The 22,045-nt window shown below is 38.4% G+C and overlaps 1 protein-coding gene across 1 annotated transcript in view; it reads left to right on the forward strand.

The window, feature by feature from the left end:
• Window positions 1-211: 211 nt before the first annotated feature.
• Window positions 212-22,045, forward strand: part of LOC104073319 (RNA-binding Raly-like protein) — a 30,382-nt gene continuing 8,548 nt past the window's right edge. Inside the window, exons 1-3 of the mRNA XM_009573036.1 lie at window positions 212-319; window positions 7,668-7,781; window positions 12,352-12,530. Coding sequence (XP_009571331.1) covers window positions 265-319; window positions 7,668-7,781; window positions 12,352-12,530 — 348 coding nt within the window. The 5' untranslated portion in view covers window positions 212-264. The remainder of the gene's footprint in view (window positions 320-7,667; window positions 7,782-12,351; window positions 12,531-22,045) is intronic.

Genomic DNA, 22,045 nt, shown 5'->3' on the forward strand with positions numbered 1-22,045 from the left:
GGTTGTGTGTGCTTTTTTTGCCAGATTCCTCTGAGGGTAGAAAGAGACAAAGTGTCTTTGCCTGTTCTAAACGGAGGGCAAAACAGTATTGGCAACTTGGGATTATTCAACCCTTCCTTAGTGAGTTGGCCTTAAAAGAGCTGATGAACAATAGGCATTCCCTCCTCCAAGCTCACCAAGCTCCCCACCCCATAATATTGTCCTGGGAACTTCATCTTCCTCTCCGTGCATCTTTCAGCACCCACCTGCCTTCCCCTGCCCCTTATGTGGAGCGATACTGTCCTTGGAAGCGTCACTGGAAGAGGAAGAGAAAGATCAGGTAGGGATCAGATATTAGAAAGAATGAAGGGACTTCAATAAGACACTTGCAGTACCAGACTGGCCAACAAAGCATCACGCTGTCTTACACACAACCATGAAATAAGTGAATCCACGAACACTACACCTTACTGGAAGAGGGGTTAATTATGTCATCAGCTTGAGCCAATTATATACTCTGCTGGAATAACCTATCCAAATCTCACACACTAACATCTAACAAAGAAGATGGACCTCTAGTGAGCCCACTAGGATCCATTCTTGATCCTATTGTATGAACTGATGGTATCCAAGACCTTGAAAGAAAATATGTAATAAATACGCATGTGACTGAAAGAATGGAAATGTGATAAACAGAGCAAAAGATAATGTTTTACACTGAGGAACAAGGAGCTCGGGCCATTCCTTGGAAAGGATGACATTCTGAGAAAAAGAGTCTCTGTTGGTTATACAGTTGAATCACACACAAGTCTCCAGTGAATGAATTGGCTAGATGCCTATTACCAACAATGAGAGCTTTGATACCCACCACACAGGAAGACATCTAAATTTAGGTGTCATATTATGGAGCTCACTCACACCCTAAGAGGACGTCTCAGAGTAGCAATACTTTGTTCTCTGGAGGATGAACATGAGTCTAAACATTTTCATACACATCTTGAACTAATCCACTTGTCCATAGCTACTTTTTTCTTTCCTCAATACTTTAAGTAATGAATTATGATTCCTTATATTAATTTAAAAGAAAGCATACAGCTCAAGATCTTCACTTAAAAATTAAAGTAGACTTTAATTTAAATTATTTTGTTAGTCTTTTCCAGCCCTTGAGTCTTTGGGTTTTCACACAGTGAATCAAAGCTTTAGTAAGTACATACATTTACAGATCCATTCATTAGATTTCCTTTGTTCATCTTTTACTGTTGTCTTATCCATATGAAAAGTTAATAGAATCATGAAAAGTTAATAGTATCAATGCATTCAATTCACTAATTGTCCTAAAGTATGATCTAATAAAAATGGGCTTTTTGGACTCACTTTGCACTGAGAAGATGAATTATTTTCAGATAAGTTTTTATGTATTTATATCTCATTGTCCAGAACAAGACTAACTCCAAAATTCTTCTAGATAGCTAAGGACCTTAGTATATCCCAATAGTTGTCAAGGAAATCTCTCATCCAGAAATCTGGATTTTCATTGTAGTGAATGGGACAGAGCATATTACATTAACATATAGATATCTGTTCCTCAGAATAATCATCAAATTTGCATTATTTTTTATTCTGCATTTCAGAAAATGTTTCATAGTACTATGTCAGGACTGAAGCAATGCATAACATAGATTGTAAGATTCAACCTTAGTCTCAGTGCCCATAGCCACTTGCTACAAGACCTCCAAAACACTGTCTGCATAACATGGCAAATGTTGCAGAACCTGTAAATTATTTAATGGAAGTTCAATCAGGAGTGTGGAGATTCTAACAGACAGTGTTATGCCCCGGTGAAAGTATCCTTCAATGTATTCAGGTGTGATGTGAATTCTAAAAATGTCAGTCTTAGAGCTCCAGGTGACAAGATCATCTTTGGATACAGCTCTTCAACACTGAAGAGAAAAGCTGCAGTGAGAGCTGCAAGATGCATCACGGAAAAGCATGGGCTGATGTTTTTCCCCCTGTTGGGTTTCCACCCTCAGTTCTTTACAATGGCAATTGGAATACAACTGCAGAGACCATTTATAGTGCTGGAATAAATGGCAGAAAATATTCTTTCTGCATGCAACACACCTTTAAAAGGAGTCAGACACACAGTATAAAGACTTTCATGCTTGATTTCCCCATTATGTCAAGTCCAACCAACCCACCATAAAGGTAGAAACATGATTTTCTTGACTTGGACAGGAATTTAATCAGCTTATTGTAAGATGTTTGTCAGAGAAATAACCAAGCCATTCCCTTAGGGGCTTCAAGTTGGAAAGTAGAGAATGTGTGTTTTGCAGCTTCTTTTGCCATTTTATTGGAAAAGTTGGTTATATTGAATTGTGGGATGAAGCAATTTAATATTTTGTTGCCCCGTGCACTACACGCTAATCTGAACCGAAAAAACCAATGCACTGTTGATTCTAATCGTAATTTATTGCTAGTTAAATAAGGATCTCTTCAATAAGGAGAAACATAGTTTGTGGGAAGGAAGCTATTTTGGGTTTTAATGAAATTCAAGACAGTAAAACAGCTTAATCGCAGGTTCAGAATTAAGTATGTCAAAATGGTATTGCCTGTGCTTGAAAGATTTCACCACCAAACAGCAAAATTCTCATGAAGTCACATCTCCTAATAGACTTTTCAGACTTAAGTAGAAATCTCATAGGCATAACTGTTCTCATTGCTGCTCTCCACACTCAGATTGGACCCAGAAAATGAACGCATACATGTAGTATTAAAGGTCAGAACACAGGGGACCCCTCAGTGAATTTATCAGTATTAGAGGGACTCCTTTCTGAAAACCAGCAATCCTAAGACAGAATTTTGTTGTGGCACACAGCAAAGATGGTATAAAAACATGATACCAAAAATGCCTCGCTCTCTGATGAGTATGTCTGTAAAAATGATGTCTGCCCTCCAGTGCAGTAAATTCTTGTTCTACCAAAAAGTGGCAATATGAGTTCTAAGTTTGCTTCCAAAACTTAAAATTAGGAAGATTTGATTTCTTTTCTGAATCTATAATTTTTCAAGGATCAGTTGCCTACATTTTGTTTTCTTTTTAACTCCAAAGACTAGAAAAAAATAAATCAACCTTTCCACATTATCAGAAGTAACTCACAAAATGAAACATGTTGGTGTGGAAATTACATATAGTAATTCTTCATGTTAATGGTAGGAAGCAGCAGATGCAGATTGCTATTTAGAACTGGGAAAAACTCATTTTTTCTGATGATATAGAAACTGAAGATCTTGGAGTATGCATTTTCATTTTACACATCTGAAAACAGGATGAAAACACTAATCAAATTTTTTATATCCTGTGTACTTGAGAATAAGGAGTAGACACTTAAGATGTTACAATATGTACTGAATTATGCCTTTAAATTAATTCATTTTGACTCGTATAGTTTATATTTAGCTTCATCAGCTAACCCATTTTTCAGTGAAATCTGAAGTAATACAATATCATAAAATATTTTATATTAAACATGAAGGGCTTAAATAAAAATACATGACATTTCTTTCTAAAGAAATCTGAATCATGCTTTATGGATGAATCAATTTGTAGTTATGGTAAAAAATGTTTCACAAATATAGCTGTAATTCAACAATAGTACTCTCATTTCTAAAAATGTGATTTACCTCAATTTTAAATCTTGTGTTTTGAGCTGGATGCAGTTTGTCTCCTTTGGTGCTAAATGCTTCAATGAAAGATGAATTCCTGGCAGAGGGCTGGAAGGAGTCATTGAATCTAATTCCTTACTGTTGCAAGTCGCCACATCATCTAATCCTTTAAATTCCACTTTAAAGCTAGTTAGGGTTTGGTTTTTGTCTGTCTCTGTTTCTTCTAATTTCAAGCTTAAATTTGTTTCTTATTTGTTCATATCCATTTGCTGTGCCAACACTGTCTCAGCTTAGAAGTTTTATTTCCTTTTACCTTCCTTTGTCTCAAACAAGCAAAACTCTTCTGTCACACTACAGGCTTTCCATTCTTATGGTCATCTTCATGGCCCTTCTCCCCACATACCTGCCAGAATTCAGTGGTTCAACCTGTACACATTATTCCAGATGAGCTCTCACCTTGTACAATGGCATTGTACTTCCCCATCTTTAGCAATACAACATTTGGCACATCCAAGCACTGCATTTTCTTTCTCATGGCTGCATTATAGTGATAGCCTATTGTCAACCTGAGACTACAACTACACCCAGGGATAATTCTTTTACTGTCTTTTCCACATTAAGAGTAGGAGTTCTGCTGTTAGTCAATCAAGTGCAGGACTTTTTTTCAGTGCAATTGCATTTCATCTTTTTTCTAATGTAGCATTCCTTAAAATCAGCTGACTCCTCCTTCCATTCCAGTTCACTCTAAATAGATGATCCGTTCCAATTTCATGTCATCAGCAAATTTCACTTGTTTATTTACTTTTTTGCATCAAAGTTGTTGAAGATATTTAGCCATTTTGGTGCCAGTGCTTGAGGAATTTCATTAGTAATTTCTTCCCAATACATGCATTTCTGTCACCTGCTGGCCTTTGCTTATCTGCTAATAGGGAAAAAAAAAAGTGGTAAGCTACTTTATTTTCCTATCCTATTACTCAAAAGCAGATGAACATACATTTTGGACACATGCAGCTCTGGTGTCATGTTTATCATTTCTTGCCTGAGATCAATTTTAAAAAAAAAATCCATGAAGTTTTAAAAGAGAATTTATATACTCAAAGCAGGACACCTGAAGTACACTATTTACAGTCTTTACATTTTGTCTTTGTCATAACACTGTGCTTAAAAAACCTAAAGCTCAAGCAGGGTCACCTACAGCAGGTTTCCCAGGACTGTGTCCAGACAGCTTTTGAATATCTCCAAGGATGGAGACTCCACAGATTTGCTGGGCCACCTGTGCAAGTGTTTAACCACCCTCAAAGAAAAAAAAAAAAAGCTTTTTCTTGTGTTTAGATGGAATTTCATGTGGTTTAATTCGTGCCAATGGTCATTGACATGTTGGTGGGCACTACTGAGAAGAGTCTGGCTTTGTCTTCTTCATTCCCTCTTGTACCGGGGAGCCCAGAACTGGACACAGTACTCCTGATGTGGCCTCACCAGTGCTGAGTAGAGGGGAAGGATCATCCCCCTCAACCTGCTGGCAACACTCCTCCTAATGCAGCCCAGGATGTTGATGGCCACCTTTATCACAAGGGTACATTGCAGGCTCATATTCAGCTTGTTGTTCATCGGGATCCTTCATAATTTGTCTTTAGTAACTGCTGCTCACTACAGAAATACCCAGTACAATATAACTGAGAGTGGATTTTCTCTCGGAGAATGATTTTAAGGATTTGTACAATTCCTGGCAAATTAAGACAATAAGCAACTCAAATAACCACACCATTGCAACGTTGGAACCAGGGTGGAAATTTGGAACTTGTTGTGCAGATTTGTTGAAAATCTTTCCCCTTTTTTCTTTCAGTCCTTTTTAGTGTTAACTTGAAGTGATTGACTGTAAGATGGAATCTTCTATTTAAATGACCTTATTAAATGTGAATGATAAATCACAGATTCAGTGACCAAAGTTTGAGCAAATTATTTTGGCATAGGAGAATCTTGCAAGGTAGCAATAAAGCTCCTTAGTTGTTTATGGCATCTTTGCTTGCTGTTGAATCCCCACTGTTGTGTCTGTGTTCCCTCTGATGCAGTCTTCTTCCCAAACCGATTTCTCACTGAGACACCACAGGGAAGCCCCTGTGAAGCAGAAGGTTTGACCTGAGTTGAACAGCAGCCCTACGTATGTGCCTGTTTCCTCACCAAATTCAGAAGTGCAAATGTTTTTCTGCTTTGCATTTTAGACTGGGAACAAATCTCATTAGGTCCTTGTGGTGTCTCTTCTGACTCTTGACCTTTTAGCCTTGGCTAAATATATAGTTGTCAGAATCTTAACATTTTGTTATGGATCTGGGGGATTGGACCGTGACCCATTATTTCTCCAAGAACATTTTAAGGCCCTGCTCTATAAACATACTGAATAATTCCATCTAATACTGTACAGCATATAAGGGTCTAGCACAAAGGTTACTTTTAAGCTTTGTTCTCTAAGGCCTACCTTTCATTCAATATGAGATCAGAGGTTTCAGCCTATGATAGTACAAGATATGCAATTTCTCAATATGAGCACGTGATTAAGGAAGTTCATTACCGCATATAGCAACTACTGCCTTTAGCTGCCTTGTTATAACTATAATGCACATGACCCAAACTCTAAGATAAAAGCCCTGGTTTTAACCTCAGTAAATGTGCTCCAAGTTTGCAATAAGGCTGATTTAGAAGCAAACACGTACTTATTTACTACCACTGAAGCAGGCAGTAGCTTGCCTCCACACTCCATGATCAGATTTTGACTGTCCAATAGAAAATACCCATGAGACACCATGATGAGATGCATGCCCATGAGTCAATGAACAGGACTGTGAAGGCAAGATGCAGCCAGGAGACCCTTTGGACAGAAAAGGAACACATCCTTCTCCATGGCAAACCATCCCTTTTCGCAGGCCCGCTAAGGGCTCTCCCATTGCTCCGGATACACACCCCAAAGTCAATGCACTTGCTTCAGCAAGGATGGAAGGGTAATACTGCTCAGTGCTTTTCCATTGCCAGTCCCTCATAGTTTAAGGTGATGGTCCATTTCTTCCTACAAGAGTTGTAAGAGTGACAGCTGTGTTATCTACTCTTGACCTTTATAAATGGCTTTATTTTCCCATGCTAGCACAGAGTTCCCATTTCCTCCTCTTTGCCTTTTCAACATGATATCCTAGCACAGATGGGGCAAGTGGATCTGTTTGGACTATCTTCTGAGCATAAAAACATGTCCTAATAATGTCATAATAATGAGATCATTCATGAGTGCTGCAGTGCTGTTTCTTCTGAACCCAAAACACCTCCAAAGCAGTTACTCCTTATTATGTTAGACAACAAGCATGCAATAATGCACATAAATGAAGAGTAATGAATGAAATGCAACAAAGATTTGAAAACTTCAGCTGGATGTGATCACAAAAAGAAATATTTTCATATGTTATCTATAGCTGGAAAAAGTACAGGAAATTACCAGAACTGAAAGCTTTTCAAGCAATAATACTTAACACCTATTGCAATGAAGTTGTTGACTGGAATATAACATTGCATTCCTGGCTCCCTCGCATTTATGTTACCATTTACTCTTGTTGAAAAATACCTACTGCTACTGTGAGGGATCTTTTTACTATTGTTGTTATTATTACAAAATAGTCCAGCAAAATAGCATTGCAAGACTGTGAACTGTCCATCATATTTGAATCATTCTTTCGCTATAGTCTCTTTTTCAGTAAAAGTTACTTGGATTTACTAAGAATGGCCTTGAGATGTTTTGCCTGAAATGCTTATTACAGAGCAATACACCCCACATAACCCCTTGCCACTACGGCTTAGTATCTTGTGATTTCCTAGGATTCAGGATTTTTAACTAACAATGTACTTTTTAAAAGTTAAATCTCTAAAAATACTGACAGAAATGAGACAGTAGACTTTGCACTAGAGAGGAAAGAAAAAAGAACATGTTTTGTTCATGGGGGGCTGCAAATATAGTTTATTTCATGTTTTGCATCTTTGCTTTCTTTCCACAGTGAAATCAGATGAGTTGCAAACAATCAAGAAGGAATTAACCCAAATCAAAACAAAAATTGACTCCTTGCTAGGGAGACTGGAAAAGATTGAAAAGCAGCAAAAAGCTGAAGCAGGTAGGTGAAAGAAATTTGTTGTCACATGAATTAAATTAGAACCTAGTAATCAGTCAAGCAGACAGACCAGAGAGAACGGAAGCCTTCCAGAAATTTTGCTACATAATGGAGGCCTGAAGCAAGGTAAATTAACTCTCAGGTGGAACTGTTGGAAGGATAAATTAATATTCTTCACAGAGCATGCAACATCATTTCAAGAATTGTTTTCTATGGTGTAGTAGGAAAAAAAAGAAAATAAAAGATTCTTACTAGATGTTCTGGAAACAAAACATCACTAAAAAATTGACGGAACAGAGTTAAGTTAGAGGTTGCTGACCTTAGGGGTGCTTGTGCTATCCACTTTAAGAATTATTAGATGGTCTATAACAGGAATTATTGCCTGGGCAATAGACAATAGTCACAAGTCACAGCAATGGAAATTCCTGTTTGATGTAAGGAAAAGAGCTGCAACTAAGCAGTATAGCAGGTTGCCCAGAGATACTGTAGTAGCTCCATCCTTGGAGACATTCAAAGCTCATTGGGCCAAGGCCCCATGGACCTGGACCAAACTTTGAGTTTGGCCCTGCTTTGAAGAGGGGTCGAACTTGGAGAGTCCAGAGATCCCTTCCAACCTAAGCTATTGTGTGAAGCTGTGGCATCTCTGTAAAACCGGCCGCACCTCTAGTTCAGCTTTCTCTGGCTTGAAATGTTTTGTTTTGAGGCAAACCTTGGGAATGACAAAATCCAACACTGCTTTTTAATTTAATCAAGATCTTTATTTCTATCATTGCAGTGAACATTTTGTTAGCTGAATGATCTCACCTGGCAGCACTTTAAAACCATACTGAGCAGTTATAAGGGATTTATAAGGTTGCATTTTCACTGTGGTATATATAGAAAACAATCTCAGTTCTTACCACTGTCTGTGGTATTTCCTTGGCTATTTCCTTATAAATCACATGGTATATCTCTGTACAGGAGCTGTGTATTAGCAAGCTGATTTTGATGAGAGCCAGCAGTGAAACGGAAGCCTTATCTCGTGAAAAATCTCAATGTTCTTATTTTTTTTCCCCCTCCATTCTCTAATGAAAATTTTTTTTGTATTTTGTGTGAAACGTGTGAAAGAAATTCTGCCTTAAAATCCACAGCTGCCTGGGTGTCTGGGCACTCCTAACTTGAATCAGCTACGTGAAGCCAAAAAGACCCAACAGGACACATAAAAAGAGCTCCATCAAGACTGTCTAAAACGTTGGTGGGAATTAGCAGTTGAGGTTCATGAACCTGACACAGGCAAAATAGATATCTAGATCTGGATGCCTCCTGTTCCTGTGCCTGCCCTATTTGCTGATCTGTTGCGGAGGTATCTCTCTGAACCCAGAATTTTCCTACTGGCATTCAGAAATAACTCTAATGAATGTCTTCCTAGGACAGAACACTACGGAAAAATATTTTACGGTTAACAATTTAAAACAAAACAAAACAAAAACAGCTCTTTAAAAAAAACTGCCTTTTATTTACAATCATTTTCTAAGTTGACAGACAAGGACCAGTCCCTCAGCTGTTATAGTTCACCCCACAAAATAAGTTGAGTGCTTTTTTCCAAGTCTAAGGTAAACCATTAGTACAGAGTGTGATTATCCCTTTTAGGAGAACTGTACACAATATGTATTCATTATATTCTATTTTGTACTTTATGCAAGTTAGATAAAAGTTGGAATAATCAGTGAAGATGTAATTGCAAGGCACTTCATTGAATCACTTGTGTACTGAAATGCTCTGAGATGGCATATCCCCACTTCAGGGAGCTTTTATATAAAATCCATTACTATGCAAAACAACCTGCATGTCATTGTACTTTGATATCCAATTTTCATGTTTGCTAAAGAACTGTAGTGAACTCATTTAAATAGAAATCAGCTCAAAGAGGAAAACGTTGATTTGTATTGAATCATACTGTTACGTCTTTTGAAGACAAGCAATGAATAATCTCCTCAGAGATTAAAAACTGGTTTCAAATTGTTGATGTTTTAAAACATCACGTGCAAAACTTGTCCCCTATTCCTTGTCTGTCATCGGAGAGTGTGAGGAGAAAAAATACCTCAGAGACACCAGTAAACCTGGATCCCCATTTAAGTCTCCTGAGCTGAGGAAGAGGGTTATGCAGCCTGGGTGATTAGTCTGCAGATGATTGCTTCCTCAGCTAAAAGATTTGTATAAGATAAGGCTACATCTGTAGCTGAACTATTTTATTTGTGGTGTCAGATGTGACATGATTTTGTTCCTTCTCTATGGTTTGGCAATATTATTTCTTACTTTCCTCTGCCAGAAGGTGTGCCCTTACTAAGACTGGGATCAGAGAGAGGATCTATGTCTCGTTTACACAAAACAAAAATCAAGCCATCATCTTGTCCTTTTGGCTTTTTAAGTTTTCATCACTTTCATGAAGAATATTTAGTTATTAATCTTAAAGGTTATACATCTGGAGGAATGTGACAGGTTAAACAGACAAGCTGGACAAGCTCAGTGCATACATTGGTTACTGCTCTACAGCTGTGTGAAAACTCTCCTTACAATAATGGCTGATGTTCTGTCTTCTACTATTATCAACCCCTGACCATTCCAATAGAGGGAATATAGATGAGAGGATTTCCTGTACATAGGGAAACTGCAAGAATAGCTCCTTTGTTTGTAAAAATCTGAATCCAGAAGCCAGGGATAAGAAGCTGTTCTGATGTGAAGAAATTGTTAGAGGAGAATATTCTCCCTGTAATATGAGAGATGGGTGCTGAAAGTTTAGCTCCTCAGAAGAGCCCAAAAGAGTTAGATGCTGAGCTGGTATTTTAGACTCCTCTGAAGAACCCAGCCTACGTTCTCATTCAGACAATTAAGTAAGTGAGGGGTTTTGTGTGGTTTTTTTTTTTTTTTGCATCTGTACCCTAAGAGTTTTCCCATTTAAATGTATTAAGTCCATAATTTCAGGAACCCTTTTTGGAACCCTTGACCAAAGTTGATTCAGTTGTCACTGCCACAGCTGGGTTAATCTCAGAAGTGGCTTGAAGCAGAAGGTGATGGGGCAGGACATAGTAGGCATAGCTGGCTCAGTCCACATTTCCTTGCGCAGTAAGGCAGGTAACACAATGACTTATAACTAGCATGGTATTGTATAGAGGACCTTACCAATAGATGATAGGCTCCATGGGCTGAATCTTCTACTAATATGTGTGACTACAGTACTGTCAAAGCAGTTATCTAAGATGACTTTTTATTCTTTAAGTCCAAGAATCTTTCTGAAGAAATTATGACTAAGGGAGAAAAGCTTACTTGTGTCTTCAGTAAACGAATTTGAAAATGAGGGATTAGAGACTAACAAAGACTGAAGAGATGAAAGTAAGTTGCAAAATAAATGTGCAGAGGTAGAAGGAAAAACAAATGTCTTGGTTTAAGACTATGATACAGAGAAGTGTGAGCAGATTTGAATACTATATGCAGCTGGTAATAATTCATAGTAAAATAATAATAAATTCATAGAGAAGAAAAATATAGAGTTTCACAGGCAATCTCATTGGCAATTCATTGCCCATCCAACAAGATAGGTGATGCACTACTAGTGTTACAGAATGGTCAATCTAACAAAGAAAGAAATGGTTTTGTTCTAGAAATTTGATCATTGATGGGTATTGCATATTCAGACTGAAAAGACATTGGTATTCCAGCTACAGGCAACCAGTTCTCTGGCCTGTATTCACTTTGAGTACATAAAGCTTTTCATCTAAACTCCTGATGTGCATAGGAATAAGACTCTGATCCCTCCAACCACTCTTCTGGCCAGTCTGTCTCTGTCATTCCTCCCTCAATGCTCCTCTGGATTTCTGCTGGCTGGATGAAATTCCTCAGCATATCCAGGAGTCTCACAATACCTAATCACAACAATGCAGCTATCTGCACTAAGCCAACCAGAACAGATCCTCTGGGCCTGCATGGAAATGGTCTTTCTGTTCACCGCTTTGCAGAAATTATAGAAAGCCCTATATTTGGGTAATTGGAGGGGGACATTCTCTAGTTACCTTGGCGCATTATACCAATGGGAAGAAACTGTTACTTTGCTCCATAAAAAATGTGTTCAGTTGCGTAGAAGGATTTGTTGATTATCTGTATGATTGTTGAACTATATTCACGGCAAATTTATGCAAATCCTCATGCACTTATTGGCAATTAACAGCCTTTTGCTTCTCAGAGCATAGAGATTTATGTACTTCTCATTGGCTGCAGATAAATACATATATGGTGACTATGCCAATTGGATTCCCAGGGCAAAGCAAAGTCCAGGAAATGAAAAAGCTGGATCTGCTGGTACCTCAAGCCTTCATCCACTGCATGGGATAGACGAGCATGTTGGTACTATGGTTGATTTATGCATTAATTTTTGAAAACAAGGGTATTGATCATTTTTGCCTGGTAGATACTAACACAGCGATTTTTACAAAGCTAGCTCATGTGGAGATGGGAAGCTTAGGTTTCTTCCTCAGAGCACTTTTCTTTGCCACCAATAGGGAAGGCTACTGAATCTCTATAGAGTATGTTTTCCTTACAGAAGCTCAAAAGAAACAAATGGAAGATAATGCTGATTTGATTCAAGAGGAATGCATATCAGAGAATGCAGATAACTCTACAGAAGAGCCAATTGAAGGAGGGCCAGATGCAGATGGGGATGGAGAAGAGATGACTGATGGGATAGAGGAGGATTTTGATGAGGATGGCAGCAATGAGCTGGTAAGGAATAACCATGCCATGTCTGTCTATACAGTTGCTACAAGTAACCACAGAGAACCAACAATCTGGATTAACAAAAAAAGCTCACAGCAGCACTGTGGTGTTCTATAACTAGTACGTAGTTCTACAGTCTTCACACACTGTAGTATCAATTAAGCATAGGGCCCTCTGAGGATAAACAAGAAAAATATATTTTATTTTGGTGATTTTAGAAAGGAAATGCACTGTAAATTGTTTTACATTTATTATTTTACATTTAATGACATGTAGATATGGGGGGGAAGGGGAGGGGAGCAACCATGTCCATGTTTTCCTAACTGGAGCATTTCAAAATCAAATAAGATTCTAGAATGGAGAATTTTCTCATTAGTAAACATGTGCTCCCCCATAATTCCCAGTCCCTGTCTTCCATGTGTATCTTCTGCAGGCTGCGTTGGTGGCTACAGATTTTTTTGATGGAAGGATTTTTCCCTAAGAAATGTTCGGCTAAGAAATGTTTGGGTTTTCAGCCTGAGCCTGCACCTTTCATGAAATGCCCATCATGTTGTTAAACTTCTAAGTTCTTCTAGAGAAACATTAAAAAATATTTTGAAAGTCAGATTTATGCTTTTTTCTTCATTCCTAATAAGAATGGATCGTCACATTGTTTTAGACTCTATAATACTCTCCCTCTCTTCCCAGCCTTCATATTTTTTTGCTTGGAGCAGAAATCACTTCTGTTGCTCAGTGTCACTATTCCTGCTTGCTTTTTAACACACATTTAATCATGTCTGCACTGTAAAAATCATTCAGTGATACCAACAGAAGTCAGTCAGCAATGGGCACAGCTGAACCAACACCAAGTCTGGAGTAACAGGGCATGTGAATAACCAGTGTTTTGTACCGCTTACTGCAAAAGCAATTTAAACCTACTGCTAATTTGAGGATCTGTGTCCCTTTAGCCAGCACAAGGCCCTCTTGAATTTATAAATCTTGAATAGCATTATGCCCAGAAGCAGCTACTACAACCTGAATCCCCTCATCTTTTAACATGCAATGTAGAATAGATGACATTATCACTTTTTCTTAAAGGAATAGGTTCTCCTGTACAGGTATGAGGGACCTCTGTAAGCAGTTGCCGCTCTGAATTTGTAGGAAGTTGAAATTCCATAATGAATAAGTAGTTGTAAATGTAATATCCCACCATGGCTAATACCTGATCAGCTGAAGTGATTTTAGCAATAGGGATGACCACAGTTTAGCAAAACTGGTGGGTTTGGCACTAATTAGGTGTCAGACTCCCTGCTGCAGACAACTAAGTGGGGAAGTTAATGTACAGTATATTAGCCTCTGACTGTTCAGTGCTGTCATCTCACCCTGTGGGTATGACATATTTAGCATATATCTACACTATGTAATGAAGCATGATGTAGAAGGAATTTTTCATCTAGAAAAGGCCTAAGCAGCAAAGTTTCTAAAAAGCAAGCAGCACAGGAAAGACTTCATTAGCAGTGAAAGTCTGGAATTGGCACGGCCAGATTTGCACACCGCTGCTTCCAAGTTAAAAAGCCTTTCCAAGATTTATGTTATATGAAGTGCAGTGTGTTGCAGACACAGCTCCAAAGGGAGCTCAGAAGTCTGAGCCACACATCTAAGGCACAGGGAGGAACCAGCTCCAGTTCAGAGACATGCCATTACTGAGCCCCTTGAGTGTCGGGAGGAGGTGTCTCCCTGCATGTGGAGAGAGGTGTCCTCTGCCTTCCACCCTAGCGCTCGTGAACGATATCCCCCCAACCACGACAAGGTTGCAAGGTAGCAGGGAAAGGCCAAGGAAGAGCACTTATGTGCATCCCTTCGGTCCAGTGCACCCCATCCCTGTGCCAGGGCAGTGGAGCCAGGCAGCCTCATGCCTTCCACCTTCCCAAACGCTGGGACCTTCTAGCCAAGAAGCTGGCAGTATTGCACACTTTACAGCCCAGAACGAGATTGCCACTGATGTAAAATCCTTGTGCTTTTCATACTCCCTTGCCATTTTTGTTAGGCTTTGGAAGAGGCCACTTCACCTTCGTTTTCCTCCCTGCTACGATGGGATAATAACACTTACTTTCTTTTTCAAAGCCTAGGGAGATAAGTGAATGAAAAACTGCTATGGATTGGATAAAAGATTGCTCTACAAAGGATTAGTTCAAAGAAATCTCAGGCAATGGGTGTTTCCCACAGAGAGGCAATTATAAATTGAACTGTGCATCTTTCCTCTACAGTTTTCACCCAAACACTTGGCAGTATTGGCCAGTACTGTTGTAATATTAAGCTGGTAGTTTATGATGCATATTGTAATTTAGTCTGTTTTTCACTTATACTTACATATATTTATGTAGATATAATGGTCAATTCCTGTAAGTTTTACTTTCTACTCCAATCACTGATAGCTGTATAACTGGAAACTCAATAAGAATACTATCAAATATGTAGTGAATACCCCAGGAGAAATACTTGGGATTTCAGCACGCTTCTACCTGTTCTGTGCTCTGCTATCAGGCATTACCCTCTGTTTTGTGAAAATTAAAGTATATAGATAAGCTTGTTATAAAACAAGAAGTCCTAACAGATGTTGATCTCCTGTTTTATGAAAACTAAGTTATGTAGGAAAAAGAGCTGACTAATAGAAAACTTGTCATTTTGGAATGGACAACTCATTTGAGGGAAAAAAGGGGGATTTTATCACGAAAAGTGTTAAATGTAAAATAATTAGGACAAACTTTCCATGTGTAAAAACATAAGCTTGGACTCAGAATAAGAAGTACCCTTCCAAAGGGCATTTTTTAATAAAATCTATAATCTTTTCCAAATATAAAGTTAAAGAGATTTAGGATGATGATAAAAAAAATCATTTCTTTCATCACTAAGAGCAGCAGAGCAAATAGAAAAACATTTGAAATGGGCATAGCTAATGTTCTGAAGTCAGTTCAGCACCAAAAATTCGTTGTGAGTCCACTAGTCTGAAAAATATTGTTAGAGGGAGAGAGCAATATGACTTAAATTTAGACCTTAATGGTTTTTGCAGCGCTTCATATTTAGCTGTAAATCTCCTGCCAAGCCATTTGCCAATAACCTGCTGCAGGACTCTTTTTGCTGAACACAATACTCTGTTGTCTCTTTTTTGTTTCCCCTGGGACCAGCCCTAAGGCTGTTAGTAAAGGGAATTGTTCAATAAGGACAGACCCGCTGCCAGAGTCCAGATGCTGCCAGAATGGAGCCTCTGCATCTGTGTATTTGGGTCTGCACCTTTGGGCTAGAGGACTCAAAAATATATTTCTTTCTCTATTTCTAATTCTAACTTGCAAAGGAAGTTACTATGCAGGATGCATGCTGTGGATTTAGGTGGTAGGATCAGTTCTCTAAATTTGCACACTGCCTATTTGGAGGAACAGGTTACTGCACATTAAGTGAGTGATGGCAGCTGTCCTCATGTCTGCTTTCAGCCTAGACCAACTGTAAAGAAATGCGAAGTAGTTTAGCCTGCAGTCTGAGTTAAGTCAGGCATGGATTTAAGGAGGCTTTAGCCTCTTCATTTGCCTGCCTGGCTGCACACACAAAAACACATCACATTCAACAGCTGTACACCTTCTTCATCCACCATTTAGATCAGGATGTTTTTCATCCCTGCATTGTCATTTTCTACGGACTAAAGACACTCCCACAAACAGTCGTTATGGCTCAGCTGAAGTGTGAAAAAGTTTTACGCCACAATAACTTGATTGCCCATCTGAACTCTAATTCAAGACATGCTGCATTTGAAATACCTGCTACAGTCATCAAACATCATCTCTTGGGAAAGTTTCTTTTGTACCAACTGTTTGCCCACAAAAGTGTCTCAGTAAGTGTCTCCAGTACTGCAGACACTCCAGCTTGGGGATCTTTTTAGAACAATCCCCAAAGACTTTTGCTGCATTGACATACTGAACAGTTATTTAAATGGTGATTTCAGATATATGATCCAGCTATGTACGGATATGCTAGGAGAGACTGACAGAGTCAAATAATTGACTACAACTTGCTCAGTGAAGAGTGTCATATGCTTCTCACCCACCTGCTCTTACACGTTGGCCTCCCACTGCCCCTTGTACAAGGGCATGTGATAATACATTGTAGCTATACATATATATAAAATAATCACTAACTTGGGATGTAGCTCCAGAGCTTACTCTACAACTCACATCACTTAACAGATCATCAGAGGTAGCTGGAGCGGATGAAAGCTTCAGGTCTGTTTCCTTTTCTCCTTCTAGATAAAACAGCAAGTAGTTGGTTATCCCAGATTTTGCAGGACCCATGAGTAAGGCTTTGTATCCGCTCCTCGCATTGAACAGCTTCTAGCTGCAGTGAATTAAAAATCTTTGTGTTCCCCCTTAGTGCGAACACATCCACTCCTATTGCTTTTAATCTAAACTGTCCCTCAACAGCACTGTGTAAAAAACAACACACCTACGCAGCTTCCCATCTTGCCTTACAGAAAACAAGCTCCTATGAAGAAAGATCTTCATGTTTACTAAATTCACCTCACACACAAATCACAAACGGGCCACAAATCATCAGAACACAACTCATCAGTGATATCAAGCAGTTTCCAGGTACCTGGCACGGCTTTAAATTGTAAGGAGCAGGAAGGAAAGCCAATAACCTCCTCTTGTCCCTGTGGCTGCACAGCAGAGAGGAGAAAAGTCTCCTTTGCTGCACGCTCCAACACAGGTTTTGATATTTGTAAAGCAGCTTAACCTCAGTGCCTCTAAAACAAGCCCCTTCACCTTACTGCAAGTAGTGTCAGCAGCGTGTGGCGTGGCTGAGAGCACGCAGGAAAAGTTTGTGAATCGGCTTGCGTGGTGGTTTCCTTACTCTGCTGATTTAGCGGCCGGACAACCCAGTGCAGGCCCAGAGCATTTCATATAACTTCTCTGAGCTTGTTTTAAATGGCGCTAATCGATCATCAAGGAAGCACTGTCTCAAAATGAACTATAACTTATCATCGCAATCCCCTTGTAAATAACAAAGGTGGCATCCAATTAATTAGCTGAAAGCCTGAAGTATTGTAGATATGGAAAAAAATCACTTTCGGCTAATGCTTAATAAAATACCAACAAACTAATTAATTGGAATGAGTTATACACAAGCACTCATATCTATATTACATTGCCTGAGAAGAATAGTTTCTATCAAACTGTCAGCCTTTCACAATAAATAACTATAATAATAATAGCACAGCAGTGGTTCAGTAGTTAAGCATTCAGTAGAGCAAACTGTGTTTTCTGGTAGAGCATGTGATCCCAATGATTTCAAATACAATAGATTTACGGTGTCGTAACTCAGATCAGACGCTGGTTAGTGCTTGGCTGGAATTTGAAGGATATATTCACATTCGCAGCATTGTGATTTTATGCTAGTGTAGCTACACTAAAAATAATGAAGCCACGCAAGCATTACAGGGGAGTTCCACAATAATGAGTCACCTTTAATGAGATGTCTTGAGAGACATTTTTATTAAATTATATCAGAAACAAAAGGTACAGAGACTGTGCAAGGCCCCGTTCTGGTTACAGTGTAGATTTACTGCAGTTATTTCAACAACAATTATAGTTCTCTTTCTATTAAGTATATTTCAGTTACATTTACCGCTCAAGGATATTTCATTTCTTACTCTTGTCCTTTTTCTCCATCTCTGCACTGCGTGTTTTCAGTCTATCATTGGATTTGCTTCTAACGACTGATAAAGAATCGTGTTTCAAACGTAAATACCAGAAACTGCCACAGACAAAATCTCAGGATAATCCTCTTGTTGCACTGAGTTTCATTATGCAAAAGTAAAAATGTTATGATATAATAATAGCTATATTTCTTGCAAGAATTGATGCAAATACCATTTAAATCAATGGAACCAACTAGTACTTCGGCTAAAGCTAAAACACATTTCCCTCTCCTATAAGTAGTTAAAGAGAGATTAAAGTAATTTAATAACAAATCTGTATGAAACAGTGAAACTTTCTTTAGTTTCATTATTTTGCATGAGAATTCAACAATGAAAATACTCAGCAGAGAGTAGAGTAAGATGACAGAAAAGGAATAAAAATTTGTCTGATTAATTTCATGTAGTTTAAGCCCAATTTTGCATATCTCAAATAGCAAGATTGATCATATATGTGACTTTGATAGGATTGATAGTACTTAATTTATTATTGTAGTTAAACTGGATTTTTCATTGGCCTTTTAGACACATTTTTTTTTGTCAATAGCATCAGGGCAGACCAGACTGACTCTTCTATTATCAGCAGAATTAGGCTGATTAGGCATGTCAAAAAGATCAATAGCTATTGTGACAATTTGCAGCTTGCTGAGTGCACTTATACAGAGTACTACTTAGAAAAAAATAGGACAAAACTTCTAATTAATGGTAACGGCTGAAGCAATGTTGTGCCAGAAATCTTATCTAGATTACTTTAAATATCATTGAGACCAAGCAAAATTTAGTCTTTTCGATGCATTGAACATTTGGGACTTCATTGAAATCTTGCTTTCTGTATCAGGGGAAACATGAAGCTCTTCATTCCTAAGACAAATGAATAGGTAAAATATTGTGTTCACTTGATAAATATCAGTGCAAGATGTTTGTACTTGAGCAAGCTAAGAAAGTCATTAGGGGCAGCATGCCCGACAGATACTAATGTGTTGCACCTTCCAAAGCTGCAGTAAATCTAATAACCTGTGACTGAAAAAAATTGAGAAAGTAATAAAAGCATGTCATGAAATCAAAAATTGTAAGAAACTTCCTGACATGCCCTTTTGTTATATTTAATATATGCAATAGCACAGTAGACTTTGTTGTTCACACGCTGTTGTACGAGTGAGTCATTGAAAAGGCCTTGCTACCAGCTCCTCCTCCCCATTTTCCTGGCAGTCGATTTCTCAGAGGAAGACTTCCTAAGTGGTGTTCAGGGTTTTAACCAGGTTATTCCTGACTGACTACATAATATTTTTCTAATTGTTATTTACATCCTATCCCCTACATACCACATGGGAACCTCCAGAAAATGCAAGCACTGTTAACATGCACTTTGTGTCTCTTTCTACTAGACTTTCCTGCCTGTAATTGCATATTTGTAAAATGAATGAGCAAAATAATTTCCTCACCTTTCACATCTATTCCTCTGAACCTGCTCTACATTATTTAGTCCCCAACTGAGAAAAAAAAAAAAAAGCTCAAAAGCATAAAACTTTTAAAACATTTATAATGGAAATAATATAATTAATTTACAGCCATTAGAATCTTACAGAGTTGATGCAAAAGAGCTTGAAAAGAATGTTTTTTTCTTCTGTTTATCTTTTTTTTAAGCAAAATATGGGGAATCAGGAAGTTTGGGTCTCATTCTCAGCTTTGCTACTGAGCCAATGCAGTGGGCAATGTGTCTCAGCAGATTGCATGTGCATGTAGACTCAGGCCCTCTTTCTGAGATCAGACCAATAGGTGCCTTTGGCCCTACAGCCAACATATGGGAAAGGACCACTCCCCAAATATTATTTTTGCCCAAATATTATTATTTTGTTGAACAACACTGAATATAGTCTTCAATTAATTTATTTTACTTTTTCATTGCACCCTGCCATCAGTATTGACCTGCCTGAAGTTTCAGACATCATTTAACTTCCTACTTTTTCTGCTGAGAATTATTAGCGTGGCCTCTCTTGTTGAGGTCTGTCTATACGCAAGGCAATTCTGGACAGATCCCTTCAGACCCAGCAGGGTGAATATTAATAAACCTTGCCAGCAGCTTCCAGCATAATGCCCAGGCACAAATAGCAAGAGCAGGCAATGTGTGTCATCTTCTCCCCTTAAAGGGGGCTTATAAGAAAGATGGGGACAAATTTTAGTAGGGCCTGTTGCAATAGGACAAAGGGTAATACTTTTAAACTAAAAGAGGGTAGATTTAGACCTGATATAAGGAAGAAATTCTTTACAATGAGGCTGGTGAAACACTGGCAGAGGTTGCCCAGAGAGGTGGTAGATGCCCCATCCCTGGAAACATTCAAGGTCAGGTTGGACAGGGCTCTGAGCAATCTGATGTAGTTGAAGATGTCGCTGCTTATTGCAGGGGGTTGGACTAGGTGACCTTTAAAGGTCCCTTCCAACCCAAACTATTCTATGATTCTATGATTCTGTGATTCTCCTACACCCTGTTAATCCCACTGAGCACAGAAGAACAACCCGTGTTTGGCAGTTTAAATGGGGTACACCCTTTCTGAGAAAATAAATGGGTATAAATACTAAACAGAGGGAGTTTTTTGTTTGCTTTACTTTCTGAGAAGCATTGTAAGAAATGGTCACAAAATTCTGGTATTCAGACTAACCTAAGCAATGGCTGGTTGTAGCCCAATGCTGCATGAGGCTAGTCCTAAGTACACTCATTTAGCTAATGCCTGTCAATAGAGAGCACCAGCTTGCCTGTGGGATTTACAGCCTCACAGAAGTTTGACAATACGTCTATTTGGAAACACTAGTATGGGTGACATCTTGGCAGTATATCTGATATGTAAAAGAATTTCTTATTACTTCTGCACCGCTTGGTACGTTTTAATGTTTTTTAGAAATTGTCTCACAGAAGTTTGACAATACGTCTATTTGGAAACACTAGTATGGGTGACATCTTGGCAGTATATCTGATACGTAAAAGAATTTATTACTTCTGCACCGCTTGGTACGTTTTAATGTTTTTTAGAAATTGTCTAAGTGCTTTGTGTCAAGCTCATGCACTGCCTTCCTGTGCACCTGTGTTTTGAAAGGGTAGCTTGTGTACTTTCTGTATTTTGGGGGAAAGGGGAACTCTGCTGTTTGTTGACCCATTGTCAGTAGATTTATCATTATTTAGTATTCATTATTCATTTTTGTGCTAATTTCACTTCGAGTTTGTTTAGGGTTTGGGTTTTGTTTGGTTTTTTTTCTTTTTAGGTAGGGCTATGTGTTTATCTTAAGCTTTTAGGTAAGAATAAGATAGTCATAGGGTTTGATGTTTCTGAGACATCAAAATATTTAATTTTAATGGCTCGGCTTCAACTGTCAAAAACAACTGTTGTGCCTCCAATTTAAAAAAAAAAAAATCAAAACACAAAAAGCAACCAACTTGTGAATTGATTCAGAGGCAAATAATATTGTCAGATGAGGCCAAAAATTCTCTCAGACATGTAAACATAATACTTGCCTAAATGAGCTGAATTCCTCTCTAATAAAACATAATTAACCTTAATATTCAGTACTAGCAGCCTGGTTATGTTTATTCTAAGTAAATCAGAACTAGCTCCACAGATTTTGCTAGCCTAAAATTCATGAGAGTCAACCTCTGAGTGCAGTACAGAAATGGAGACAGCCAACCACTTACCACCCAGAAGCAAACCTAGATCCCTCTTCAGGGAAGGATGGAGACTTTTAAAAAAAGATAGCAAGCTTTTTGCTGTAACTTGTGGCTGGTAAAGAAACATCAGATTTAACTGAAGTA

This window comes from Fulmarus glacialis, unplaced genomic scaffold, assembly GCF_000690835.1.
Source record: "Fulmarus glacialis isolate BGI_N327 unplaced genomic scaffold, ASM69083v1 scaffold19482, whole genome shotgun sequence".
NCBI classification, from domain to species: Eukaryota; Metazoa; Chordata; class Aves; order Procellariiformes; family Procellariidae; genus Fulmarus; species Fulmarus glacialis.